The sequence below is a fragment of the Plutella xylostella genome, chromosome 22, assembly GCF_932276165.1.
Source record: "Plutella xylostella chromosome 22, ilPluXylo3.1, whole genome shotgun sequence".
Lineage (NCBI taxonomy): Eukaryota > Metazoa > Arthropoda > Insecta > Lepidoptera > Plutellidae > Plutella > Plutella xylostella.
Window position 1 is genome coordinate 5,294,368 of NC_064002.1, and position 24,112 is coordinate 5,318,479.

General features: G+C 41.1%; 1 protein-coding gene across 2 annotated transcripts in view; it reads right to left on the bottom strand.

Annotated features, from left to right (window-relative positions):
• LOC105383044 (dual specificity protein phosphatase Mpk3) overlaps nucleotides 1-24,112 on the bottom strand; it is a 31,797-nt gene continuing 7,685 nt past the window's right edge. The window contains exons 2-6 of one of the 2 annotated variants that reach the window (XM_038122543.2): nucleotides 17,895-17,985; nucleotides 5,422-5,602; nucleotides 4,073-4,211; nucleotides 3,387-3,622; nucleotides 1-2,231 (exon numbers count right to left, since the gene is read on the bottom strand). In XM_038122543.2, coding sequence (XP_037978471.1) covers nucleotides 2,100-2,231; nucleotides 3,387-3,622; nucleotides 4,073-4,211; nucleotides 5,422-5,602; nucleotides 17,895-17,985 — 779 coding nt within the window. In that variant the 3' untranslated portion in view covers nucleotides 1-2,099. The remainder of the gene's footprint in view (nucleotides 2,232-3,386; nucleotides 3,623-4,072; nucleotides 4,212-5,421; nucleotides 5,603-17,894; nucleotides 17,986-24,112) is intronic. The other variant, XM_038122544.2, reaches the window with a different exon arrangement.

The window sequence follows — 24,112 nt, forward strand, 5'->3', positions numbered from 1 at the left end:
TTCAATTAACAATGTTTATATTTATTTTGAGGTTAATATTATGAGAGCCATGAACTGGCATTAGGGACTTTCAGGAAGAAGCACTAAAAGTTTTCTAAAACATTATCAACATTGTCAGTTAACATATATTTTATGTTACAATTTAAAAGAAACCGATACATACGTAGTTTTACAAGTAGGTACATAATCAAGTTAACGTGAATTTGTGCACTATATTATTAATTCTAGAAATATAAAAAGTCATGTGTACTTACAGTGCATTCGAAGTGTCGGTACATCATGATTTACAACTAGGTTGGGGATGGAGCAGGAGGGTCACTGTAGCTGAACTAACCACGACTCTATCAGCATCTCGTTGTATTAAACGTAGGTTTTTTGTCAAGCTGAAGTGACCCTCCAAGCAACGCTTACACTACGTGAGTCGCCGGGGCCGCCACGGCCGCCCCCGACCCCGCACCAACTTCGCAACAATACACCTCCATATTCCGCATGGTAGTCATGGGAGATACTTACAAAATATATTGGCAACAATTCTTTGTGGGAAGCGGTTACAATGCATGTTCAATATACAACAAATTCAGTGTTAACAACTTCTCTACATGTTTATAATTCAATATACTTAAATTAAAGCTTGCCACTTATTTACAATAGGAAGTTGATAGAAAACAATTGTATAGAAAAATACGATTTGACGACTTTTTTCAATAAAATAAAATTAACGACAGTGAATGATTTTCATCCGCGATACATTTCTCTCATTCAATAGCTAGACCGACGTCGTCGTAATTCAATGTTGTTATTTGTCATGTACATTCAGTATAAAAATATTGACCTTACAAATAAAACAAGCACAAAATTATTCCACCATCTGATATTGCTAGTAGAGATACCTAAATTTTTGGAACAACTAAATTGCATTGATGCTATTCGAGTCGATAAAATAGATTGACTGATAGAAAAATAAACAGCATTTTCATCTAAACTAAGACATTAATGTTTTATCATAAAAATATACTCTTAGGGTTACATCATAACATTATGAAATAAAGTAGCGACTAGCTGAGGTGTCCGTTCAGCAAAACGCCGAAGCAATGGCTTCACTTTATCAATTTACATATATATTCTGTTATACTATAAATGTATGATGATAATATTGTCACTCACTCATTCGCACACAACATTTGTAAAGAATATCAGTTAACAATAATGGAAGAGTTCTAGAAGCCCTGTTCACAAATAAATAATACACCGTGTATTTGTATTATATACTTTACTCTATAAGTGGCGGTGCCCAGATGTAAATAATGTGTAATGTATTTATGTAAATATGTAGTTATATCTGTACCACAGTATTGTTAACATGTAGAGCCATTGTGCAAGGCACAGAGACGTAGCTATGAATTGTGTCTAATTTGTACTATTTTCATGATCTGGACACGTAAACCAAACTGTATATAAATGTATTTAAAATTCCCCTCATAGAGGAGATATACGATCTTATTATATTCTCATTTCAATTAACGAAACACAATTTAACATAAATGGAAGATAGAAGTATGTACGGGAATGCATTTTAAGTTTTGTATCTTACACCGCATGGTATACCATTATCAAAACTTATAAAACATACATAATATATCATAAAGTTTATCTCATTCATATCTATTAATGTTCACTTATACCTACAACGTTATAACCTTAGGGTTTGTGGCACTAAACAGATTAACTCCGAACATCGTACGTGCGCCTCTACGTAACTAACTATAACCTACATAATATTTCATACGAATACAAAAGAGTTCGCAGCGTGTGTGAATGATTATACATTTTATTAACGTGCTAAGAAACAAACATTACTAGGTAAATACAAAAGTGTTTAGTCTAATAATTGCTGGCGGCCGCCCGCGCCGCTCGGCCTATAAGCAACTTTCATTTGTACTGTGACATTAAACCGCGAATTTCATCCTGAATTTTATCCATCTCTACTTCGAATTTCAACTACAGGGTGACCAACACCGCGTCTATCCGTCTTGCATCTCACTCTGGTCCTCCGGTAGCGGGAGGCTGGTGGGTCGGTCGGGCGGCGGCGTGAAGAACTGTCATTGCGGCGTGGCGCGCGCGGCGCTCCAGCGGTCGAACTCGATGCCGGAGTCGGGGGACACGCCCGCCGGCGCCGCGCAGCCGCAGCCCGCCGCCGCCGCCGACTCACGCACGCCCAGCTCCTCCAACACCTGGAAACAAAGGAAACTAACGTTAGTTATGCTGTTGAAAAGGAGAAGTAGGCGTCAAGTAAGCGATAGCGGTAAGAAAGGAAGAGTTGCAGGAGTATCACTGTATATTTGCGATTTCGATTCAACAAAAATGTAGCGTTACCAAGATGTCAAATTCATATAAGTTATACTTTGAACAGCATAACATAGCTTTCATAGATAATGAATTGATTCTAGTTTAGGGACCCGGGTGAATAATTTTAACCGTGCTGATAATGATAATATAACTGACTAAAAAATAAGATTAAGGCAGATGTTTCTGATAGACAATATTTTTTATTTGCTTTCTAGCAATGTTTTTGATGTAAAATTTAGATTTATTTATAAACTGTTTTATAGTATGCAGTGTGGGCCAAATGTGACATACCGATGACCTTGTGTCTAGAACATTATTCACACATTTGAATCGCAGTCGCTATCAATAAACTACAACTTTTTATGGGATCCATTCAATAGCTACATTATTGCAGTGCCATTCGCCGCGCATAATAACGTAACATATTTGATTAAAGACATCTGATATAGCATGTTACGTGATTGTACTACCTGAATAGTGTGTACTTACTTCGTTATGATACTGATGTTCATTACAGTGCATATTAATTGTATTATGTGGAATGGCTTATCATTAAAATACCTACCTACTTGCTAATACCAAAAAAAGCAATGCAATATCACCAGTTCCAATAACATGCTTCTTGTATTAAATAATCACAATCTGTCGGATTCTATGAATTAAATAATCCGTTATTACATGAAGTTATAGGAATTTGTCATAAGCGCTTAACACAAAGCGACGTGCGACGACGTCTCTCTTCTACTCACAGGTACTTCTACTCACTAGTCGATTCGTAGTTTTGTGGGGGCCCTAATTACCGGGAAACACGAGGCTAGTTTTTCAAGATAGTTTAGCAAGCTAGTGTTAGAAAGCTAGCAAGCTAGTTCTGCTACTTAGCTGAACTGAAGATAGTTTTGTCAACACAAAGCCATTGCTAGCTTACACTAGCTTGCTATCCTAGCTTGAAAAACTAGCCTCGTGCATCCCACGCATAAGACAGCATACAAAGCGACAGAAACAAGACAGCGACAGTTAGCGGGCACGTGACAGTCTCAGACCTTACTCAGGGAGGCGGCGTGCTCGTGCAGCCCGAGGTCGCGCTCGAACGAGTGCAGCTGCCGCATGAAGTGGAAGTTGGGCGCGATGTCCGTCTTGCGCGAGCGGACCAGCTCGAAGGCGTCTCGGAGACACAGCCGGTGCCGCTGCATGAGGTAGGCCAGAGTGACGGTCACGGAGCGGGACACGCCCGCCACGCAGTGGACCAGCACGCCGCATTGGGCTGACATCGCTTCCTCTGTAATATGGGAGGGTTTTAGGTTAGATAGGGTTGTTGTAATCTATGTGGTGTGTTGTAGCATGAAGGCGATTTTTTTTTACAACAAATAATCATCCACTACGAGACACACGCCTCCTCTTAGGGACGCCTAAAACACACTGGCTTCGGCTTTCGTACGCCACGACCGGTTACGTGTCGAAAGTCATCATCCAGAGGGCCGGAGGGCTTCCCAGTCGTCCCACGCTACGCTTGCCTGACAGAGTACCAAGCGGTCATAGACCAGTTGGCCGTCCCAAATGCCGCTAGAGATGAAGTCAGCAAAGACCTGCGCGAACTACAGGCAGGCTGGAGAGCTATCGCGCAAGAGAGAGAAAGAGTGGCGACTTCTTGTGTCTGAGGTCAAGGACTTGGCCTGACCTTGACCTTGATTGGGGTCGCAGTGCTAGTGGATAAAGTTGGTAAACTTACCAATAAACCGTATGGCCTGCGGGAAGTGCACGGCGAGGTTCTGGCTCCAGTGGTCGGCGATGGGGATCTTGAGGTAGCTGATGCCGCCGCCCGCCGCCTCGAACGTGTTGGGCAGGTCCGGGGTCACGTTCAGCACGTACTGTGGACCGGAATACAACGATCAGTCACTTGTATCATGGAAGACTTGTTTGGTAATGATGCAATACCGTGCATCGCGGTTTTTGATTGTCGCGCTCGGTATACGTGCTCAATGCTATAGACCAGTGTAGACGAATAGTTTTCCAATGTACAGTTTTCTATGAATCTATAATTAGCACTACTGATGGGTATAAACCTCCCCTACAAGCCAAACTTGACGGTACATAGCCAGAATCATTATCCAGTTTTGCAATAGACATATAGACATGCATTACTTGAGGACTAACATATATTATTATAAGTGCAACTGCTATGGGCGGCCCCTTTAATGTAATGATAAAGTAAATCGGTTGAGTGACTGATAAGAACGTACCAATTATACGGAAGATAATGTATTAATGCTTGCAGAAGGCCTCGTACGTTCTATCTACCGATTACCGCATTTCCGCTATTGACTCTGTGTCACCCGATTCGATGGAACATTATCCGCTAGCCCAATGGTCGAAAGGTCCGACGATCTACTCGTATGTCAGGTCCCAATGAGTGGATGCTGAGGAGAAATATCCACCACCGCCGCCCAAGCTGCTAGAAATGTAACAAGAACCGTAAGTTATGGCTTCGAAAGATGAAATTGTTAAGTTATTATATCTGAATCAAACATGTAATAAATAATCTCTTACCTCCATCGCCATCGTGAAAAATTTATTATTTATTTATTACATAAACCGTGCATTGATTTCTTGGGACCGAATGTTTGGCACTCATCCATTACTCTTTCATAGGTTCTATAATATATCTCTACGTTTAATAAACGATACTCCTGAATGTTTAACTATTGGCCAGTTTATCCTGTACACTGATGCATGTTTAGAAAAAACATATTAAGTTCAAAATGTTAAGCTACCTAGTCGAAAAACTAATCCAGTTTGGTCCAGCGGGCCTATCACGGGCTAACGTGTCAATTCGATACTATTTTCGATACTACACAAACATATGGAAAAAGAACAGCGCCAACCTAGTCACTTTTGGAACTAATACATTTGCCTTACATTTTGACAGTGACAGTTTGACGATACGCAACGTAACCGGGTTCGAAAATCTTATAATCGCTCTACAGTTACTTCCCTAATGTCATCGGACCAACGGGTCAGTGTGGTCAGTGGTCAACCTACCGAGCGTCGCCCTTCTTTTGTTTAAAGCATATAGCTCACCTTGATGTTGTGCCGCTGCAGCGAGTCCTCGTCCTCGCTGTTGCCGGAGTTGCCGAGGAACAGGTTGGGCAGGATCTCCACGGGGAAGTCCTGCGGGGCGTGGGCGTGCGCGTCCTCGCACTCGGAGGATGAGCCCGACGACAGCGCGTCGTCGCAGCCCGAGCCGGATATGCGCAGCGAGCTGGAAGCGGGAGAGAGGAGATTAAGACTGATATACCTTAATAAAATTGTAAAGTACCTAAGCCGGAAAGGGGTGAGTCAGAGGGTCAACCTCAAATCATAACTACCATAGGCATAGCATAGTATATGTACAATAGTGAAGTATCAACTGTTTCTTAAATGCATCCGGCGCACCCTGGAAAGACAGCGAATGACGCTAATCTGAATGGCTAATAATCTGTTGCGGCGGTGACAAAGCCTGCACAATCAAAGAAGAGCATGCAGCTATATAACCGCTTATATATTGGCTATGTTACTCTTGATGGAGACATGGCTTTTTGTGTGGAAAATTACGGGCTGATGATGATGTTTACTAGCCATGCTACACAGAGTGATGAGTTAATTAGTCACCTAGTAGTTCATAAATAAATGATAACTACATTTTCGCGGCCCTTTGATATGTTACAAGTTTACAACACATTTCATCATAAGTTGACAATTGGACATAGGGTATCTAGATAAAGTATTAGAGCATTGCGCTATTCCTGATATCATACTTAACTAGTTCCCGTTATCGGTGCTGTGATATAAATATTATCCGATTGTGCGCTCGCCCGTACATGCAACCAAGGAAATTCATTTAACGCATCGTTTTGGCCGCAAATCTAAACTAAAAAGCATTTTTCATCTATGATCAAGCATAGCTGAATCATGGTTATTAATTTATTACCCGCTGTTATGGCTGTTATGATTGGTGATGTCGTTATTTGGGTCACATCATATCAAGTGGATGTCATTCATAATTAATGATCTAACAATTTAACCAAACCGATCATTGGATTTACTTAGCAATATTGTTATTGTTTACATGCCCTGTTTGTTTGTCGTATAGTAAGTCGTTGAGGAAGCCGATTAAGCCGTTCGATACCATTGAATGAAAGCGATAAAGGGGAAAAGTCATAACAGATTCAATTACCGGGGCGTTAATGAGTGTTATGTAAGACGAGGCAGCGAGGCAGGCGGCGGTCGCGCGAGCCGCGGCCGCCCCCGTGGATCGATCGCGCCCACCCTGCTCCATTCACCTGCCCCCGCTCAATGGCCCTCGCCCACGCGCGTCCTTCGCCCCCCGTGCATCCCGGGCGGGGGCTCACGCGACATTTTCAAATTCCTCCGCCCCCCCCCCCCCCCCCCGCGCCCCTTCCGCGCCGCCTGTCATTCAGATGTTTCCTTTGCAATAAACCCGAGGCGTGGGATCGCGAAATCTTGATAGCTTTGGTTCTGACCGCCCACGCACTCAATAAACGCACGGATGCTCGAGTTTTATTCGGTGTGATGTCAGAGAGGTTAAATTGTGTAATTTATTTAAAAATTATCCGCCTCTGTATTGTTTAAAACGTTGATTAAAGGCTTCATTCATGTTCGCAATTCAACGTTCATCTCGACTCGTCGTGCATCACATAATTATAAAACTACTAATACTACACTAACAAGTCCTATTATACAAGTAGGTATTGTGTGTCAGATCTAGTTTTTAATTTCCCGCAATTTTACCGGCATCAGCCGGTTTGGATCATGTCAGACGGAGCCTATAAAGTAGTGAGTATCGTACGAACAATGCCTAGTTAATGAGCCGTTTTCCTTGACAGCTGTCAGTTGAGCTTTTGGGTAAGCCGATAGATGGCGTGAAAACGCAGTGTACCAACTGTCAAAAATTACATAGAGAGCAAAGAGTACTAAACTCAGAATAAGAACTCACTAGTTGTGATTAAATGTCGGGTGGTAGCGCGAGCCATCCTTCCGAGGCTCAGACTGCATGTGGCTTGGGATAGTGCTAAGTATTCTGTGAATAGTTCTATCCGCGCCGTCACGTAGTGTTCTTTTCTCTATGCGCGCCGTTTGAACGGGTGCTGCGTGCGAGAACTGATTTTCTATTTTTATTTATTGTATGATAAGATCCCAAAGAAATACTTACAAGACAAGATGAGAATGTGTGCCGTCGCAACTTGTAAAAATAAAGGACATCATAAATTTCCAAATGATGAAAGCCAGGCGCAACAATGGATTAAGGCGACTCGGATAAATGTGCGAAAAATTTATTGGAAACTGCGAAAACATTCATGGTTGTGTTCGGATCATTTCATACCAAGTGATTTTCATTCACGTAAGTAAGTTAAATCATTCGCGGTAATGTAAGTAAGTAATATAAGGTAAGAGTCACTATCTCAAGTGCACTAACTCTACAGTATCAAGGGAGGAGGAGCAGATAGCTCAACTACAACTCAATTAATACAGGAGAAACACAAGGAAACTGAGAAAACTTGAAAAGAACGGCTGTACGCACAATCGCACTGAACGCTGAAGCAACAGTGACATCGACATCATAGAGAAAATAATACTACAATTCTACCTACCTACGTCACTTTCACATTTCGTTAGCCTCACAGAATAACATATTGTGATCTGAGTGTGTTCTGAGGGTTTGAAAGTTGGTACAACCCCAGACAACGCCATCTATTTCTCCAAAAAGGAACTTTTTTTTTTTTTAACAAACGCCTCATTTAATACATAATGGCACGAGGTATTCTTCCCATCCTCCATTGTTTGCGGCGAGCCGGCAGATCGGCGCACGATAACCAGCACCACGCTACATTACAAAAACCACTCAATGAATATCATCAACCGTATTATACGACTGTCTTCTAGTACTAACATGTTATAGAAAAACTAATGAATAGAAAATGAAGGATACACACTGAATAGTGAACTATCAATGGCGAGAATGAATAAAATCAAAAGGCACATTCAAAACATAACTGTCTGGAGAAAAGATCTGTAAAGATCATGATAAATGAGCTTCGGATAACGAAGATGATGGAGCAATTTTAAAGATTGCTCCCGACGCTGGCACTGGCGGTGGAGTGGCCCTAAATGACGCCACTTTAGAACATAATCAATCATGGCGCATCTCTACAGTCGAGTGGCCCGATCTCTGCGATATATCGGTCAATTGGCTTGCAATGGAAGATAGTATTACTCAATAACAGCCCACAAATAGAGCCATAAGCCTGATAGCGGAGAGGTAGCAATAATGCCGGCTTGATCTCTGCAAATAGCTCATCTAACAAGTACCAGCCCACATACACTCGGACGACGCCGATCATTATCATCTCCGTCTGCAAATGAATAAGGCTTGCCTTTATCGGGAAAACCTAAATATAACGTGTAGGAAAAGTCCTTGGCAAATGTGAAAATAAACTCGCGTGGGCTCATTAATGTGATTTTGATATTAAATTGTAAACGAGCCGGTTATTTTCGGACTACATCGATTTCGACATGGTGTGTGGGAAGTAGCTGTGGAGTAACTACGCCTGGGAACGAAATGAACATTTTACTAAAACCTGGGTCGATGCCTAAAAAGTTTAGCTCGTGACAACAGCGTGCACTAAATTGGCTCAGATTTTATCATCCTCTATACATATATCACTTTCAATAAACTACTGAACAGATTGAGTTTTGGCAAATAAGTAGGGGAGTATAAATCTTCTCCTTTCAAGACAAGTTTTAAGTTTTACCATGAGACAAGTAGACATTTCTTGAAATGCATGCTAGATTTTGTCCATACATAGTAAAAGCTAGGAGTAAGAGAGGTTGGTCGCTTTCGGTCGGTTAGTACCGAAAGTAATGTTTAAGATTTTTTGTTTAGTTTTATTATGGTTTTCTTTCGCTTCATATTCCTTTATTTCAGAAAACTGTAACTTTCTTGGTCACCTACAGAAACCTATAGTCCTATAAGTTAAGTACTAAGTACAGGTTAGTGTACACAGGGCTAGTGTTAGTTGTAGTCCCCTGTCCGAGCGGTGTAGGCGCGAGGCGAGTGGGCGGACGCCATTCAGGGCTCGCCCACGCGCCCAGGGTAACCCAGCTGCGAGATTCATTACAACTGTTTTTTTATTAAAAACGTTTGATAATTATGTTTAAAAAGCTAATTTCAGATTCCGCATATAAGTGTCATTATAACGTTCTCATTGAAAAATACACGAAGAAAACTAATTAAATCTCAATATTTCCAGCTGTTGCCTTGTTCAGAGTCAACAAATCCTGAGATCCGTGGACAAGTCCGGGCACATGGTGGTATGGATGGTCGCCCTACTGCTGGGTGCCGGCGGAAGTGCGGGACGGGTGATGGCCGCCGCGCTGTCGCATCATTTCCACAACGTGCCAATAATGCTTTCTATTTGTGCTGCTCTCTTTACACTTCCTCGTTGATTCCGGTGACATTTGCTACCGAGAACTAAAGAACGTCTGCTTATGGATATGGCCATTTTTGTATTAGTACATTAGATATCGTAGAATTCGTAGAGGACCACTTTACTTTCATAATTTTTCCTCTCTAAAGACGGACAAAGCATGGTTCATTTGGGTGTATGGTGTTACCAGCAAAATCTATTTTCTAGCCCAGTAGGCTGTGTCTAAAACATACACAATGTATGTTATACCGGCCCAGTATCTGCCACACGTATAGTGGACTATACCAAATGTGTTCCTGTGGCTTGTAGTCTAATGTAAGTCTTACGAGGGACGGCACAGAGTCCATAATTTAGCGAGGCCCTGACTGAACCTAAGGGCGCGTGGGTGCTAAGCCCGTGAGTCCATTATCGCCTCTACCACCTACCTGTTTCATCTATTATAATTGCGAGTGGGCGACTCGTAGGCAGCACTCGGATATTCTGCGTGTCTATGACACATGTTTTTTTTTTCATTTGAAAATGATAGAACTGTCCGAAGCACGTGCACGAGCATGTTTTTTTTTTGTTTGGTTTCGTAGTTTTGCGTGTATTAAATACAGTTTTATGAATTTTGAAAAATATCACCTCTGTGATTTCAACAAAATTTCCATTGGTCTTAATTTCAAATTCAATATTAGTTACACTAAAGTCTGTATCACAACAAACGTTGTATGTTTGTGCATTCTCTGTTTCACGAAGTTCTTACCTCAAAGAATCTCACTGATATGTTTAATTATTCTTGTCCTTACATACTTGTATTGTACCTAGAACATTTATGAGTATTACTAAAGCTTATTAGCAGAGAAAATACGTGTAGCTAATTAAGAGTGCTGCCGTTGCCAGTGATATCATGTAACTAAATAAGTTTAGTAAATAAATAATATTGTGCTAGCCAAGTACTGGGCACGTGTCAAGGGACTTTCGTGTGACTATTGTGCGCTGCGACTTTTGTAAGTTCAGTCACGTTGTCCTTTGCAAATATCAACGTGCTGAATACCTGCTGGACTAACTTTAATACAAACTAGTACAATACGGCATCCATCACACACACCCACATGTATAGTAAGTATACAAGTGCTCTAGTGTATGGACTAGGAGCAAACAGTTGGGTTAGGTTAGTAACCGCCTACAGCATCCTATTAACGGTTAGTTAAAGTTGAAGTCTGCGTCGCATTACTCAGTCGCGGTACGCTACTGGTAGTTATCCTGTATAATGCAATGCAGCAGCGAGTCGGTTCACATCGCGACGGCGTCGCTCGCCGGAAGCCGCTCGCTCGCGGCCTTCTTATTTTATTAATGAACGGCTCTACATCGCCTGCGCCGGCGCATCTGACCAATATCATCAATTAACGTGGCCATGACGCGCTGCCTAGTTTAATCAAACTTTACGGCCGCAGTTACTCAATCATCAATTCACGCAATAATTATGAAAGGATAACAGTCGTAAATCCGACCCAAACTAGTTTGATCGCTTTTACAGTCATAAAGTCATAAATCAATAAGTAACAGTGGGCTGACCCTGGCCAAGAGAGCATCTGGAGTAGTGTGGCGGGTGGTGCGCGGGCGCAGCGGGCGTGGGCGCGCGGCAGGAATGCGGCCCGCAGCCAATGACCGCGCCCGAGGGACGCACGCCGACTTTTTTTTACTGGACCGCGCCTAGTTCACTATTCCAACAGACCGCCAGGACTTTTAACGAGATGAAGGGCCATAACAAAGGGAATTAAAAGATATACTTTTTTACACTCCGTTCTCATTGGCATTCCTGACGGAACCGGATTTAACGGAAATGGCTCGCCATGCCTTTTTTACCGTCTATTAAGACAAGTTCTAGTCGATTGGCATTTCGAAAAGATTGGGCTCGAAATCGCATGAGCAAACTAGTAAATGCGCAAGAGTCGGAGTTGCCTGTAAGTACCTGTTCCTCGGTGCCATTTGCCGGTAGGTCCGTTCCGAGAATCAATTGAATCGAGTCCAGCTGATGGAGGCGCGAGAGGCGTCAGAGCTCAAGTTCCGAGTATCGAAAGGGTTTATACGAGTCGTTTTCCTTTAGCGTTCCAATCACGTCTAACAATGGCTCCAGATAAAAAATATCGGCAACAATCTGGTTTCCTAGTAGTTTTTGTATAACAGGAAAGCAGATGAATAATTCAATTGAATGCATTGTTGGCATTTTCGAGCTTCTTTGTTCTCTGTCATTCTTTCTTAGATTTCGCCATTGCTGAAAAAGTACATATTTGCTACTGATAATACTGAAAAATTTATTAATTTATCAGTGTTTTTAATATCGATATTTGTTTAATAATCCAGTAGGTTATTTTTACTATAAAATAAAATACTTTTCAAGTCTTGCTGTAGCTTGGCAAAAATCTACTAACTTTAAGAAAACATAAGGTACTTAGCTGGGTTCCGCTCATCTGGCATAATCTTTATTGACCAAAACTCATTTCGCATAACTCGTATGGTCTAAACTTTTTTGGCCGAACCATCACTTTGCCAAGACTTATGTGGCATAAGGCTCGTTTCGTCTAAAACTCTTTAGGCACAATCTTTAAACACCGAAGTTTCGTTTGCTCAAATTTATGTTCGTCTATACCTATGTATAACCTTGTTTCTCGTAATGTTATCTTAATAAATAATATATTAAGTACGTAGTAAATGTAGAAATTGTGGTATTTTTCTCCTACATCCCGAAAATCATGATATTGTATGATCAAAAAATCGAAAGTTAACGACCAATATAATTATTACAAACCCCATGAGATCGAAACCTAAAAATAGGTGCGACGACGAGCAAAGCGAGGAGGAGCGTGTTAGGTGCACATGTTCATCAAAACCAAAGTGGAGCGCAGCGAAGCGTTTTCCAAACAGCGGAAACAATACAAGGCACCAGTTTGCGCTATGTAGGGAGACGCTCCGTCAAAGTTAAAGCCAAACGAATATTATTACTTTGTATAAACCTAATAAACCTATGCCATAGCATTATTAGGCTATTCAAGATTTGGCCATACCATTATTAGGCTAAACAATGTTATGCGAAATAACTTTTTACTAAACGAGATTTATGCCATACGATTTTCGGCGTAACGAGACTTTGACCAAACGTTACTATGCAATACGAGATTAGGCAAAAAAATCTTATGCCAAAAAAGGTAGAACCTACTTAGCTACTTACGCTACTTTTATGTAAGTAATACATAAAGTAACATAATATAGGAAAGTCTGATGTTCTAGAAACACAGAATAATAATATATTATAAACATACTCTACAAAATACGTTTATAATAGTTTAATTTCAATCAACTTACACGAGTAGTTTAGTTGGTGGAAATATTATTGCGTAGGTGGCCTGCCCCACGCTCCCCCTCTTATGTATACGCAGGTTACTCTTAATGGACAACATTTCATTTTCTTTACCCTATATTTTTATTAGTTATTCGGAAACTTTATAGAAAATTAGTGGACCCGTATTTTTTTATTTTGTATATACATAAATATTTGCATGTTATTTTTAACTTTAAAGTTAATTATTTTAAAACCGGAAGTGACGTCACATATTAGGCTCAATTTTTATTTTTGTCTATTGCCTGAGTCTCGAAAAAAACATAAATGACACTGACAAGTGACATTTAAACTTTGTTTACATGCCAACCAACAAATGGGTCATTTTCAAATGACCTTGATATTTCCGATGATGGAAAGTAGGTACTTATCATGTAAAAAAATAAGCAGAAGCATTTTTTCAGCTGTGTAGGCGGTGGCATGCTCTGGGACATATTATAAAGAGGTCATCTCTTAATAATAAATTAAAAAATAGTCAGAAAGTGTCAGAACAGAATTAATGAAAATGACCCAAATAAACAACAACGTCACGATAAAACGTCAACGTCAATCAAAAATGAAAGTGACAGTTACTTTGTTTTTAAATCTATAGGCTTTGATCATCAAAATGCATCGCACCTGATGCATGACGTCATCAGCACTTTTTTACTATTTTATGATTTTCTCGAAAATGATACATCCAAAAAATACAAAAACTTTTTTTTTGTGGCCTTTAGAGCTAAATCTCGAAATGGTTTTCGATTTATAGCAGCTTTAATTTTTTGAAATGTTGTCCATTCTTAGCACCATGATCAGCATAGCCAAAACAATAATTGCTGATAATATTTCTGATAGATAACTGAAAATGTTTATTACAAGAATTTATACTTATGATATTTATAAATGTTTCAGAATCATAAAAGTTCACATAAGTACGTTATTTTAGACACACCTCGAACCTTGCTGAAAGCTATCCCAATGCTGAATCATAGAATATATTTCCGCTCGTTTAAATGTCTTTTATAAATAATTCTATAGATATTTTGCTTATTTTGCAATTTTAAGTAACAAATTATGTGGTAAGTATACATTTAAATTGTTGTCTCTTTTATAGACAACTATAGCTAGGCTAGAACCGAAGCGCTCGGTAGCGCTCGATAGCTCTCGAACAGGACAGTGGCTTGTTTACTGTCCGGGGTCAAGCCCAGATTACAGCGATAGTCTATGGCCGTGACCGTGGCCTTATCAGAGCCGCTGGATAAATTTGTGAATGAACTCATGCCAATATCGAGTAGGAGGGCTAGAAGGCAGTGGCTGGCTGGTAAGAACTCGTCTGGGGGTTTATGAAAAAAATGGTTTAGCTTGTTTGACCACATCTTTACTGATATTTAATGCAGTCGAGGATACGAGCATAGACTATAATGTTCTTATTCCAAATGTTATACCAAATTTTGGTACACTTCAATACTTGTGTAACATATTGGATTGAGAACCCTTCGAAATTCGTGCATTGTACGATTTACGTCCTTCTGCTTTATCATTAAATAATTATCCATTGCGATTAGATTAATGTAAATGCTTGTTGTCCGTACATTAGTACTTAATTACAAATATTACAATCACGGCTTCTTACGGCTTGAATTCTTTTTATTTTAACCAGAAAATATTATATTTTTTCATTGTTTTTACAAGAGGCTTACGAACAACAGCCACTCAAAAATAGACTGTGTTTTCAGAACATCAAAGGCTCTCCATAACTACGTCAGTAGAGATATAATAAGGGTAAGGTTGAGGGCTCGGAGGCCTGGTAAGTGATCCGACAATAATTGGCTATTAGCGTGTTAGCCCGCGGCCAGAGACCCAGTGCGGGTGCCTTCTCCGACGATACAGCTTCCTAACCTTAGAGTAAATTGTGATTCTCTAAGTTCCAAACTCTCTCGACCCACCGTTCCCGACCAATCAACAGAGTAGAACCCTACTAGTGCCTCTTAAGCCGAGAAGTCAGAGAAGGCACCCTGGCTACTGTATGGCGGAGCTACCCGCGGTATTGACGTCAAGCTATGACGTCACAAACACAACTGCCAGTCACGTGAGCTGACACCCCCGCCTGACGTCTCACGTTCAAGTCACATTTGAGAGGCAATATGCAAGCCACATCATTAGTGTGAAGGGGCATGATCTTGTACTACAATAGGTCATTTTATTAATAACACTAATACTGTACGCTGATAAAGCAAGCGCGAGCATTACGTACTACATATTAGTTAAGTTCAATTATTCTATACGAGTATTGTAGGCAGTCGATAAGAATATCTTGAATTGAACCAATAATCTGTCTTAATTTTCTCATCGATTCCTGAATGCAGTTAGCGCGTATGCGAGTTACATAGTTTAGATTAGATGAGAATGTAAGCGCTATTATTAAGAAAGCCATTGCAGCCTATACGGAAAGAAAACGGAGCCTAGGCTTTAGGTGCTTACAGTGCATATTTATGTAACACCCAGCGAGTATAAAAACAAGGCATTGCGGTTCACATCAGCCGATTACAACAGAGATTGCCAAATGGGAAAATAATGAGCATAGGTTGGCATATGCCAGCTTTCTACGTATAGAGGGTGCTACGAGCGGTCCGCCTACGCGCCGAGGGTAGAGGGCCTTGCTCCACACATACATACGTCATCATCCTATAGGCTACACTCAACCCGCCAACCGTTTTGAAGCTACACACACCGCACGGCAACCTTCATTCTTTCTCATTCGGGGGTTAAATATAGAGCTATAGAAGCAATAGACACGCTCTCGGCGAAGGTTGCGGGGGAGTCCCGCGGCGCCCCCGCAGTCGCGTGGGCGCTTTACCACCAAAATGATACTATTTATACCCCTAAACTTCGTTTAACAAATACAAGCCTTCAAACAAACTCCCACGCGCTCGTCGGGGTGTATCAACTTGAATATTCATTTTAAAATGGCTAAGTTTACACAGGATTTACGTCTATACAAGCGAATGTATGTGGACGAAAATGGTAAAGGCAAACTGCATGGTGTGGAATTAATTGAATGGATTTAATAGACAGTTGAGAAGCGAGCGTTTGCATTGATTTAGTGTATTACATAGAGGTGGAAGGTGGAAGCAGCAGTGTCGCAACCATTGAAACACAAGGCGACGATTCATTCAAAAAGATTACGTTCACGTCTGCGTATTCCGTTTCACGCGAACGTTATGCACTAAATGTACGAGTTATAGACGCGGTTTTGCTTTGTCGCGTAAAGTGAGCGGTTTCACTTGCGCCTTCGACGCATGAATGGAGGGAACCATTGAGAAACAGTTGTACGAGTATGGAGCCGCCACTGCTCGTGAATACATTCCCAGCGTTACATTCACGTGAGTAATGAACACTCACAATAGCTACAGATGAAAGACTGAGCTACAACTGTCTGATGAACTCCCATTAAGAACGGGCCATCGTTATGTAAAAGAATGCGTCGGGTCTCCCAGCAACAATACCCTTGTTAGCGTTAGACAATAATTGTCTTCAATGTACTTTTTGCGAGCAGCTTCAAATTGAACTAACAATACGAACTGTTGAGTTGCCATATTAGTACCATCATGTAAATAGATACAGCATTGGTTAGCAGAAAATGAATAACAGAGTCAATTGGTATGCCTAATATAGTTGAAGATCGTAAGCGTGACGGTCGTCAATGAATGGAATAGTACAACAAGCGACACGGCCGCCATTTGATAATGAGTTCTATAGACACGGACATGACTAAATAGTATGAGATAGGTACTACGTTGGAGGTCACATGACGGACAGTGACGAATCCATATTTTTCCTCAATGGATGATCCAAGTTGTCGCCGACGTGGGCAAGCACTGGGCGTCGATCAAGTGGGTTGAAGTTGAAGACTTATTGATGTTTATAAGGATCTGGAGAACTTTGATCGCAATTCTAAGAAGCGCTTCCAACCCACGCGGTCTACGTAAGTTCTAAATGTCATCGAAAATTACAGACGCCTACAAGACGATACAGATTAAGACTTAGCCAGGCATGAATGGGTATTGAATATTGAAGACATTTAAGCATCTCATTCATATTCATTATTGACACAAAATTTAGCAAATGCGGTTTGGAAGGAGTTAGGAACCGGCAAAAATAAAACTATAATGTAACACCTATGGAAAAGTCCGCTCACCAACAACAACGCTCTGTGAAGGCAGAACACCACCGTCGGAAGAAAAGCGATGTCACGTCGGCGGAATATTTCCTCAGCGCTATACAGCGAATTGATTAGCGGGACGAGGGGAAAATGTCTCACGCGCAAGAAAACGGATTCCCACGATGTGCGCGTTTCCTCATTCGACGAGGCACATCCGCTCTGTTATTGGACCAGTCCGCCGGCTCGGCTATAGATACTTTCCTTCTGAATTTGAATAACTGCCGTTGTAAATAAATCGACTAGCTACAAGGAGTGAGCGGAAAGTTTTTTATCGGTCTGGTTTGATGGGTCTACCTGTAGTTTTACTTTAATTTAAGGCGCAATCAGATAATAGTGAGGAAGTCGCAGCTACATATAAGCGTAAACAGAGGCATGGCATCTTCATCAACGTAGATCAATATATTCGTGATGTAATTGATAACTAATGGATCACTCTACTCTTTACATCGATAAAGCTGCCATGCAACGGGAGCAGTAGACTACTAACCGTAGTCCCATGAGCGGCAGATGAGGCACGTGCTGCGCGCCCGCCTCGCTGCACCACTCGGGGTAGGCGCGGCGGAACTCCTCGAAGTCACCTGAGGGCAAGCGAAACATGAATGCACGACTGTCCGGGGAAGGGAAGGAAGGGTACTGTAGTCATCGCTAGACATAGGTATACAATACATTTAGAAACATTTGCATGCAGTTCGTATGTTCAAATTTATTATGTGCAATAAATAAAAAAATAATAATATCACTATGTAATCTAACCTAAGTTACAAAAATCCTGCTTGGGATATATTATGTAACTTAAGTAAATTGCGTATGCTCGGCACTAAAAACTTTCAAAAGCCAAAAGATAATATTCTAGCTATGGTACGACTGAATTACAGGGAATACTATGGTTTGTTATTTTTTTCTTATAATGCAGTTAAACACAATTTTGTCGGCTTCGAAATTAAATTGGGTGCATAATACAATGTTACTTTATGTTAGTTGGCTACTGATGATGTTGGGTTTGCCGGACAGTTTAATTGTTGTCGTCATCTCTTTGTTACTTTACATAAAGCAAAGCGGATTTACGGTGTTGTTTCGGACTATAGAATAATACCAGTAAATCGTATTGTTTATCACGTGCACATATTTAATTAGTACTTCCAACAGCAGGTTCATTCGTAATTAATTTAACTTAACTTTGAAGTCGATATTTTTTACCTTATTTTTTTGTTGGAATGTAATTTCCGCTCATGAGCATTAAATAATGAATATCGTTTTTTAATGACAAAACTTGCTTCTCGAAATGTATATGTCGGTTGCATCACCAACTCATGCATATTTTCTGTGAATGGATACGCATTCCTTTCATCCATTGCTTGTTTTTTACGGCTTGTATTTAAACCTCCACCAGAAATTATGTGGTACTGCCGCCAATAAATTCGAAATCTCCGCCAAAACGGATAAATCATCACCAAATCATGCTTCCTATAATATTTTTGAAATGAACCAAATAATTTTTTACTGCATACTGTAAAACTATATTAACACCATTAAAATGAGTTTCAAACCAAATAAAGTATATCATCACTAAATAGATGTAACCAATATATTATTTTATCACTATCATTTTAATAATATTTCTAAACAAAAAAAGTAAAAGTAAATCTTAAAAATTAAGTTTATACCAATTAATAAATAGCTTACCCCAAAACAAAGTCACTTGTTAAATTGCTTTATGAATTAATTAAATCATTAGCATGTACCTAGTAAAAAATCTATCCGTTACGCCATCTCGACTCCCATTCGTGTATCCGAGGGTTTGAATTCTGCCATGTACCCATAAATTCTATAGAAATAAGGAATTTAAATACAATTTTTGCTTGAGGTTTCTCTGATGGATCGTATCAGAAATGAGGTTATCCGTCAGAGGATTAAGGTTGCCGACATAGCTGTCAAAATATGCAAGCTGAAGTGGCAGTGGGCTGAAGTGGCAGTCATATCTGCCGAAGAACCGATAACCGTTGGGGTAGACGAGTTCTCGAGTGGAGACCACGAACAGGAACATTGCAAACGCAGCGTAGGCGTGGCGTGACGACCTTAGGCGGGTAGCGGGCTAGCGGGTAGTGGTTGGATGAGGAAGGCCGAGGACCGAGTGTTGTGGCGCTCCTTGGGAGAGGCCTATGTCCAGCAGTGGATGATTATTGGCTGATGATGATGATGATGATAGGTAAGTCTCACGGACTTTTACGGTGACGGAAAACATCGTGAGGAAACCTGCATATCTAGAATCTAGATGAACCCTATGTGTGTAAGTGCATTGAAATCGTTAAAAATTACGATAAGGTGCGACCTATCACGTAAATACATATTATACATACATGTACAGCGAAAAGCGAGTGGTCGTATGCATACATGTAGAATCTATCTATCTACCTACCTGTCTATCTGTGTGTGTTTTTGGGTAGGATAATTTGGTGATATAAAAAAAAATTGAACACTTAGTTTTGGTGTCAATGTTTTTATTTTAGTATAGCATAATTTGGTGATGATTTATCCGTTTTGGCGACGAAAAAGATTTTCTATTGTAAACTTACAATTATTTTGGGGCGTGTTTATTTATTTTGGAACGTAAACGTTATTGTTTGGGTACCTCGGTTTTGGTTTAAGTTTAATTAATATGGTCCTAATCAATTTTATTGGTGCTAAACCTTAGCGTACAAAAAGTTTTTTTGGTGACGATTTAAATTGTACCCGTTTTTTACAGACTACTTTTGCTCGAAACTAGGACCCTACACATAGGTACAACGTACAGACCTACTGCCTGCCATATTTTTTTTTATATTATTACCCTTGAAAGTTGCATAGCGATAAAGTTTTTTCCTTTGTTAGCAATAAATAAATGACAAACTATTGGCAGGTTTATATCACGACCAACGGTCGTGTCAACTCGGAGACATTTCCTTCGTTCATCGGATCAGCCAAAGCTATCCACACCACGGACGGAGCTTTTGTCCTCAGGCAGTACATGCCATTGTGTCCACCAGGTACCAGCGGCGGCGGCGGCGGCGGTGCGTGCGGCGCTTCCTGTGAGGCTTCCTGCACCAGCTCATTGCCATGCCGGGCCCGCGCCGCGCGTCCGCTAACCCGTCATATGTATCGGCATTCATATCTACCTTTAATATTCATTTTGATCGCTCATTGTTTTTGTTTACGATAATGAATTCATAGGCGGTAAGTGTAGGACTTTGTGCGGCTGCGGCTTAGCCAAGTCGGTGTAAATGCATTTGACTTCCAATTTAGGAGTCTTTGGGACGTGGTCTACCGAGCCGCCTTTAGATAAAGCCGGATCATTGAATTATAACATTACTCTATTTACATTGGGCATAAAAGTGCGTACTAGCACTAGTTAATTTTTGTACGCCCATGTAAACAATCCAAATAAACATTACATTTAGGTGTTCAACGACCTTGTGGTAAGTGAGTTGGTTGATGCTCTCTTTACCTTGTTACTCGTTTATTAGATCAAAACAAAATCCGCAGACGGAGTTTTAGTAGGTAGTATGCGGGGGCAGGCGTCAGCATCACGCAGCCGCGAGCGCGGGGGGGGGCAGCAGCATCGATCCGATGAGTCATCGCGGCGTTCATTCAGCGAGCCCCGATGAATGAACGCGCCCGCCCCGCGCGCCCCGCGTCCTCGCTCGCAAGGACTCTCCACCGGGGGCCACCACCCCCTCTGAGCCGCAACCTTCGGCCCGACGCCCACACAATCCTAAAAAGCAACCTTTGCGCTGCGCCTACCTTACGCTGTATTTGTATCTTAGATTACAACCCACAATGTGCTTTACATAAATAATGGAGCCCAAAATGAGAGCTAGCCTTATTAAACTTATTAATTTGGAAAAGTAGTCGAACTTACCAAATTCGAACTCGGTTGCACGCTGATAATAATACATACGTTACGTCGATTATGAATGGTCGATTATTGGCTAGGACGATGATTATGTTGATGAAACCTGCAATTTTCCATTTCTGAAGCTTATGTTAGTCTTCACAATATCCTGCAGCTCTATGCCCGGGCTACTGGGCGGCGGCAGGTGGCCTCGCCCCCCGCTCCCCGCCCGCCCCCTCTAACCTTCGTCCCGGACCGAGCTCCATTAATCACCTCAATGCAAATCTCCTACACTCGCCCTAACATATATCAACAGCCCTTGACAAAGGCAGGTGAACAAATCAAGCCATTCCAATGTTATTTCGCAATTAAGCCAAACAGCCAATCACATTTAAGTGCGAATGGAACAGCTAAATTGATTTTCACCGCGAATGGGCTATCAAATAACAACAGCATACATAGTAGGAAAATACAGCCATTACAGCTACTGCTAATAATGGCCCACTCACATTAATTGCAATCAACTGAAAGCTCCAATAAGGAAACGAAAACATAATCTAAATGGTCCAAGTTAAATAGAGCTTCATAAAGGCCTGTTGTAGTCAATGAGCCAATTGAGGGTGCTGCATGCTGCCAGCACCCAGGCCTCGCAATCGCTCTCATAGAGTTAACTCAATTAACCATTTATATTCGATTTATAATTTGTAGGTAATTTCAATTCTGTGTTTAAGATCTCGGCTCTTTTATGTGCAAACTCATCGGCGGCGGAAAGAATGTTAGTGTTACCAACATCAAACAAATCCAAAGATGAAAGCCTATTTGCACAAAGGCTCGCGTATCCTTGAGAAGATCTAAGCCACCTGTATTAACTTCAAACGATTCTAAGTATAATATTCCGCGCGTGTAATAAATAAAGTCTGTCTGTTTTGGGAATGTTTCGTTGACGTCATAGGATCTCAGGCGCTTTCCAAGAAACAACGGAGGCATAAACTAGACGAAACCATTTAAAGACAATTAACTTATTAAAGCAGCAACAATTTAATTTAATCATAATTACTGAATTATTTCCATGTAAGTCAGTAGGAGTGCTATGTGGTTTTTCCAATGAATCTTATGATTCAGATTTTCAGAGCACTGCGTAGAATGCAGGTGAAACAGGATCTTTAGATCCTTAATCGTTTGATCGTCTCTAACTTAATGGGTTCGGCGCCAAGCTGACCGCATGATATCTGCCGTCGGGTACCGGACGACCGTTCGCAATGCATCGCCGACTGTTACCTGACATTGTGAGCACCGAAGCTACAAACAAATGCACCCAAGTCAGTTCATGAATACCAAAACAACAATAAACGCACAAAGTTCTCCTCCAGTCAGCGTCGCGTGACTGCTATTAAAATAAACCACAATACAATGTGGCATCATGACGGATTGTTAATCTCCTATTCAATGGTGGTGGTCATTAGATCATCGCGCAGAAACTACAAAACCACAATGTAGGAAAAGTTTTGTTTACATTTCGCTGCGAGTTCAGTGATTCACGAACTCGATACATGGTTTCCTTCGCCGTTTCCTCTGTGTCTGATTGCGCTCGATGCTTGCCAGATGCTCATAATTTCCTTTAGTGTGATTAATCTGACTACCTCCTGCCTGAATGTACTATTCTTAGCGTGCATCAAAACATTTGTATGCACGTGCCATTTATTTTACGATCCACTGCAACATATTATAATGTGAACATCTGGCAATAATGCCAGGTTCACTGCGGTTTTTAAACAAAAACGTTTTACTTTTCCACTGATTTGATTTATATGGATCCTAAAGTCTCCTTTACAAACATTGTAAGTTTTTTACGGGCAGTCCTGGCTCCTCTCAATCAAGTTTGAGGATATTAGTGAAACTGGCCTGTCATTGGCAACACCGGAATGTGCGCCGCTCCTGCTGCAATAATCCTGTCAGCGGCGCCGAGCCAGTCAGGCCGAATGGTTAGCCGTACGGCAAACAGGAACTGGTTCATAAAAATAATTTGCGCTGGTCTTTCGCCGGACGTTGGATAAAGTGCACACGTATCCGGCTTCCTCTTTGATCTGTTTATGTTAACGAGCCAATGAGAACATCTTCAAACACAACTATTAATATCTACCCATATCCGCTGGCTTTCGAAACCGGCGCTAACAAATCCACACAACAGCGCATGGCTATTCCATGTAATTGTAAAACGATGCCCGTGGTTTCTTGTAATCTTAATGGGTATCTCCATTTCGTGGAAATCTGATCGTTTGACGTCCTTTAAAATGAGATGTAGGTATGATATAGGTATTACTTCTATATTCTGAAACGTATTACCTACTATTTAATTAGTTTTTGTACGAAATCAATTCAAACACGATAAAACAAGCTATGATTAGGTAGGTATAGGTAAGTATATTATTTTTCGATTATAAATAAACACTTTTTAAAGTGTTATTTTCGATAAGGAAGAAGGCGGATCCATTGATTAAAATTGTTGGAGTAATTCGCCTGAAGTACAAATAATGTTCGGGTGTTGGTATCACCGGCGTCGACGGTTATACATTATGCATGTAGTTTTGAAGAATGAGCTACATGAAGAGGCACCAGTGCTCTTGTTCCGAGGTGCGTAAGGACTATAATCGGCAGATCATCGAGGCGAGGACTGTAGGCGAAGGCGATACAATCTGCGTCGCGCATTGAGGAGCACAATAAGTATTTGACTTCCTCTCCCACGAACTGAGCAGCGGATGTCTCGACGGCCGACCTCCGGCCCCCGACCAACATACATTATGTCAGCTACGTAATTATATCGACTTATTCTTATTTTA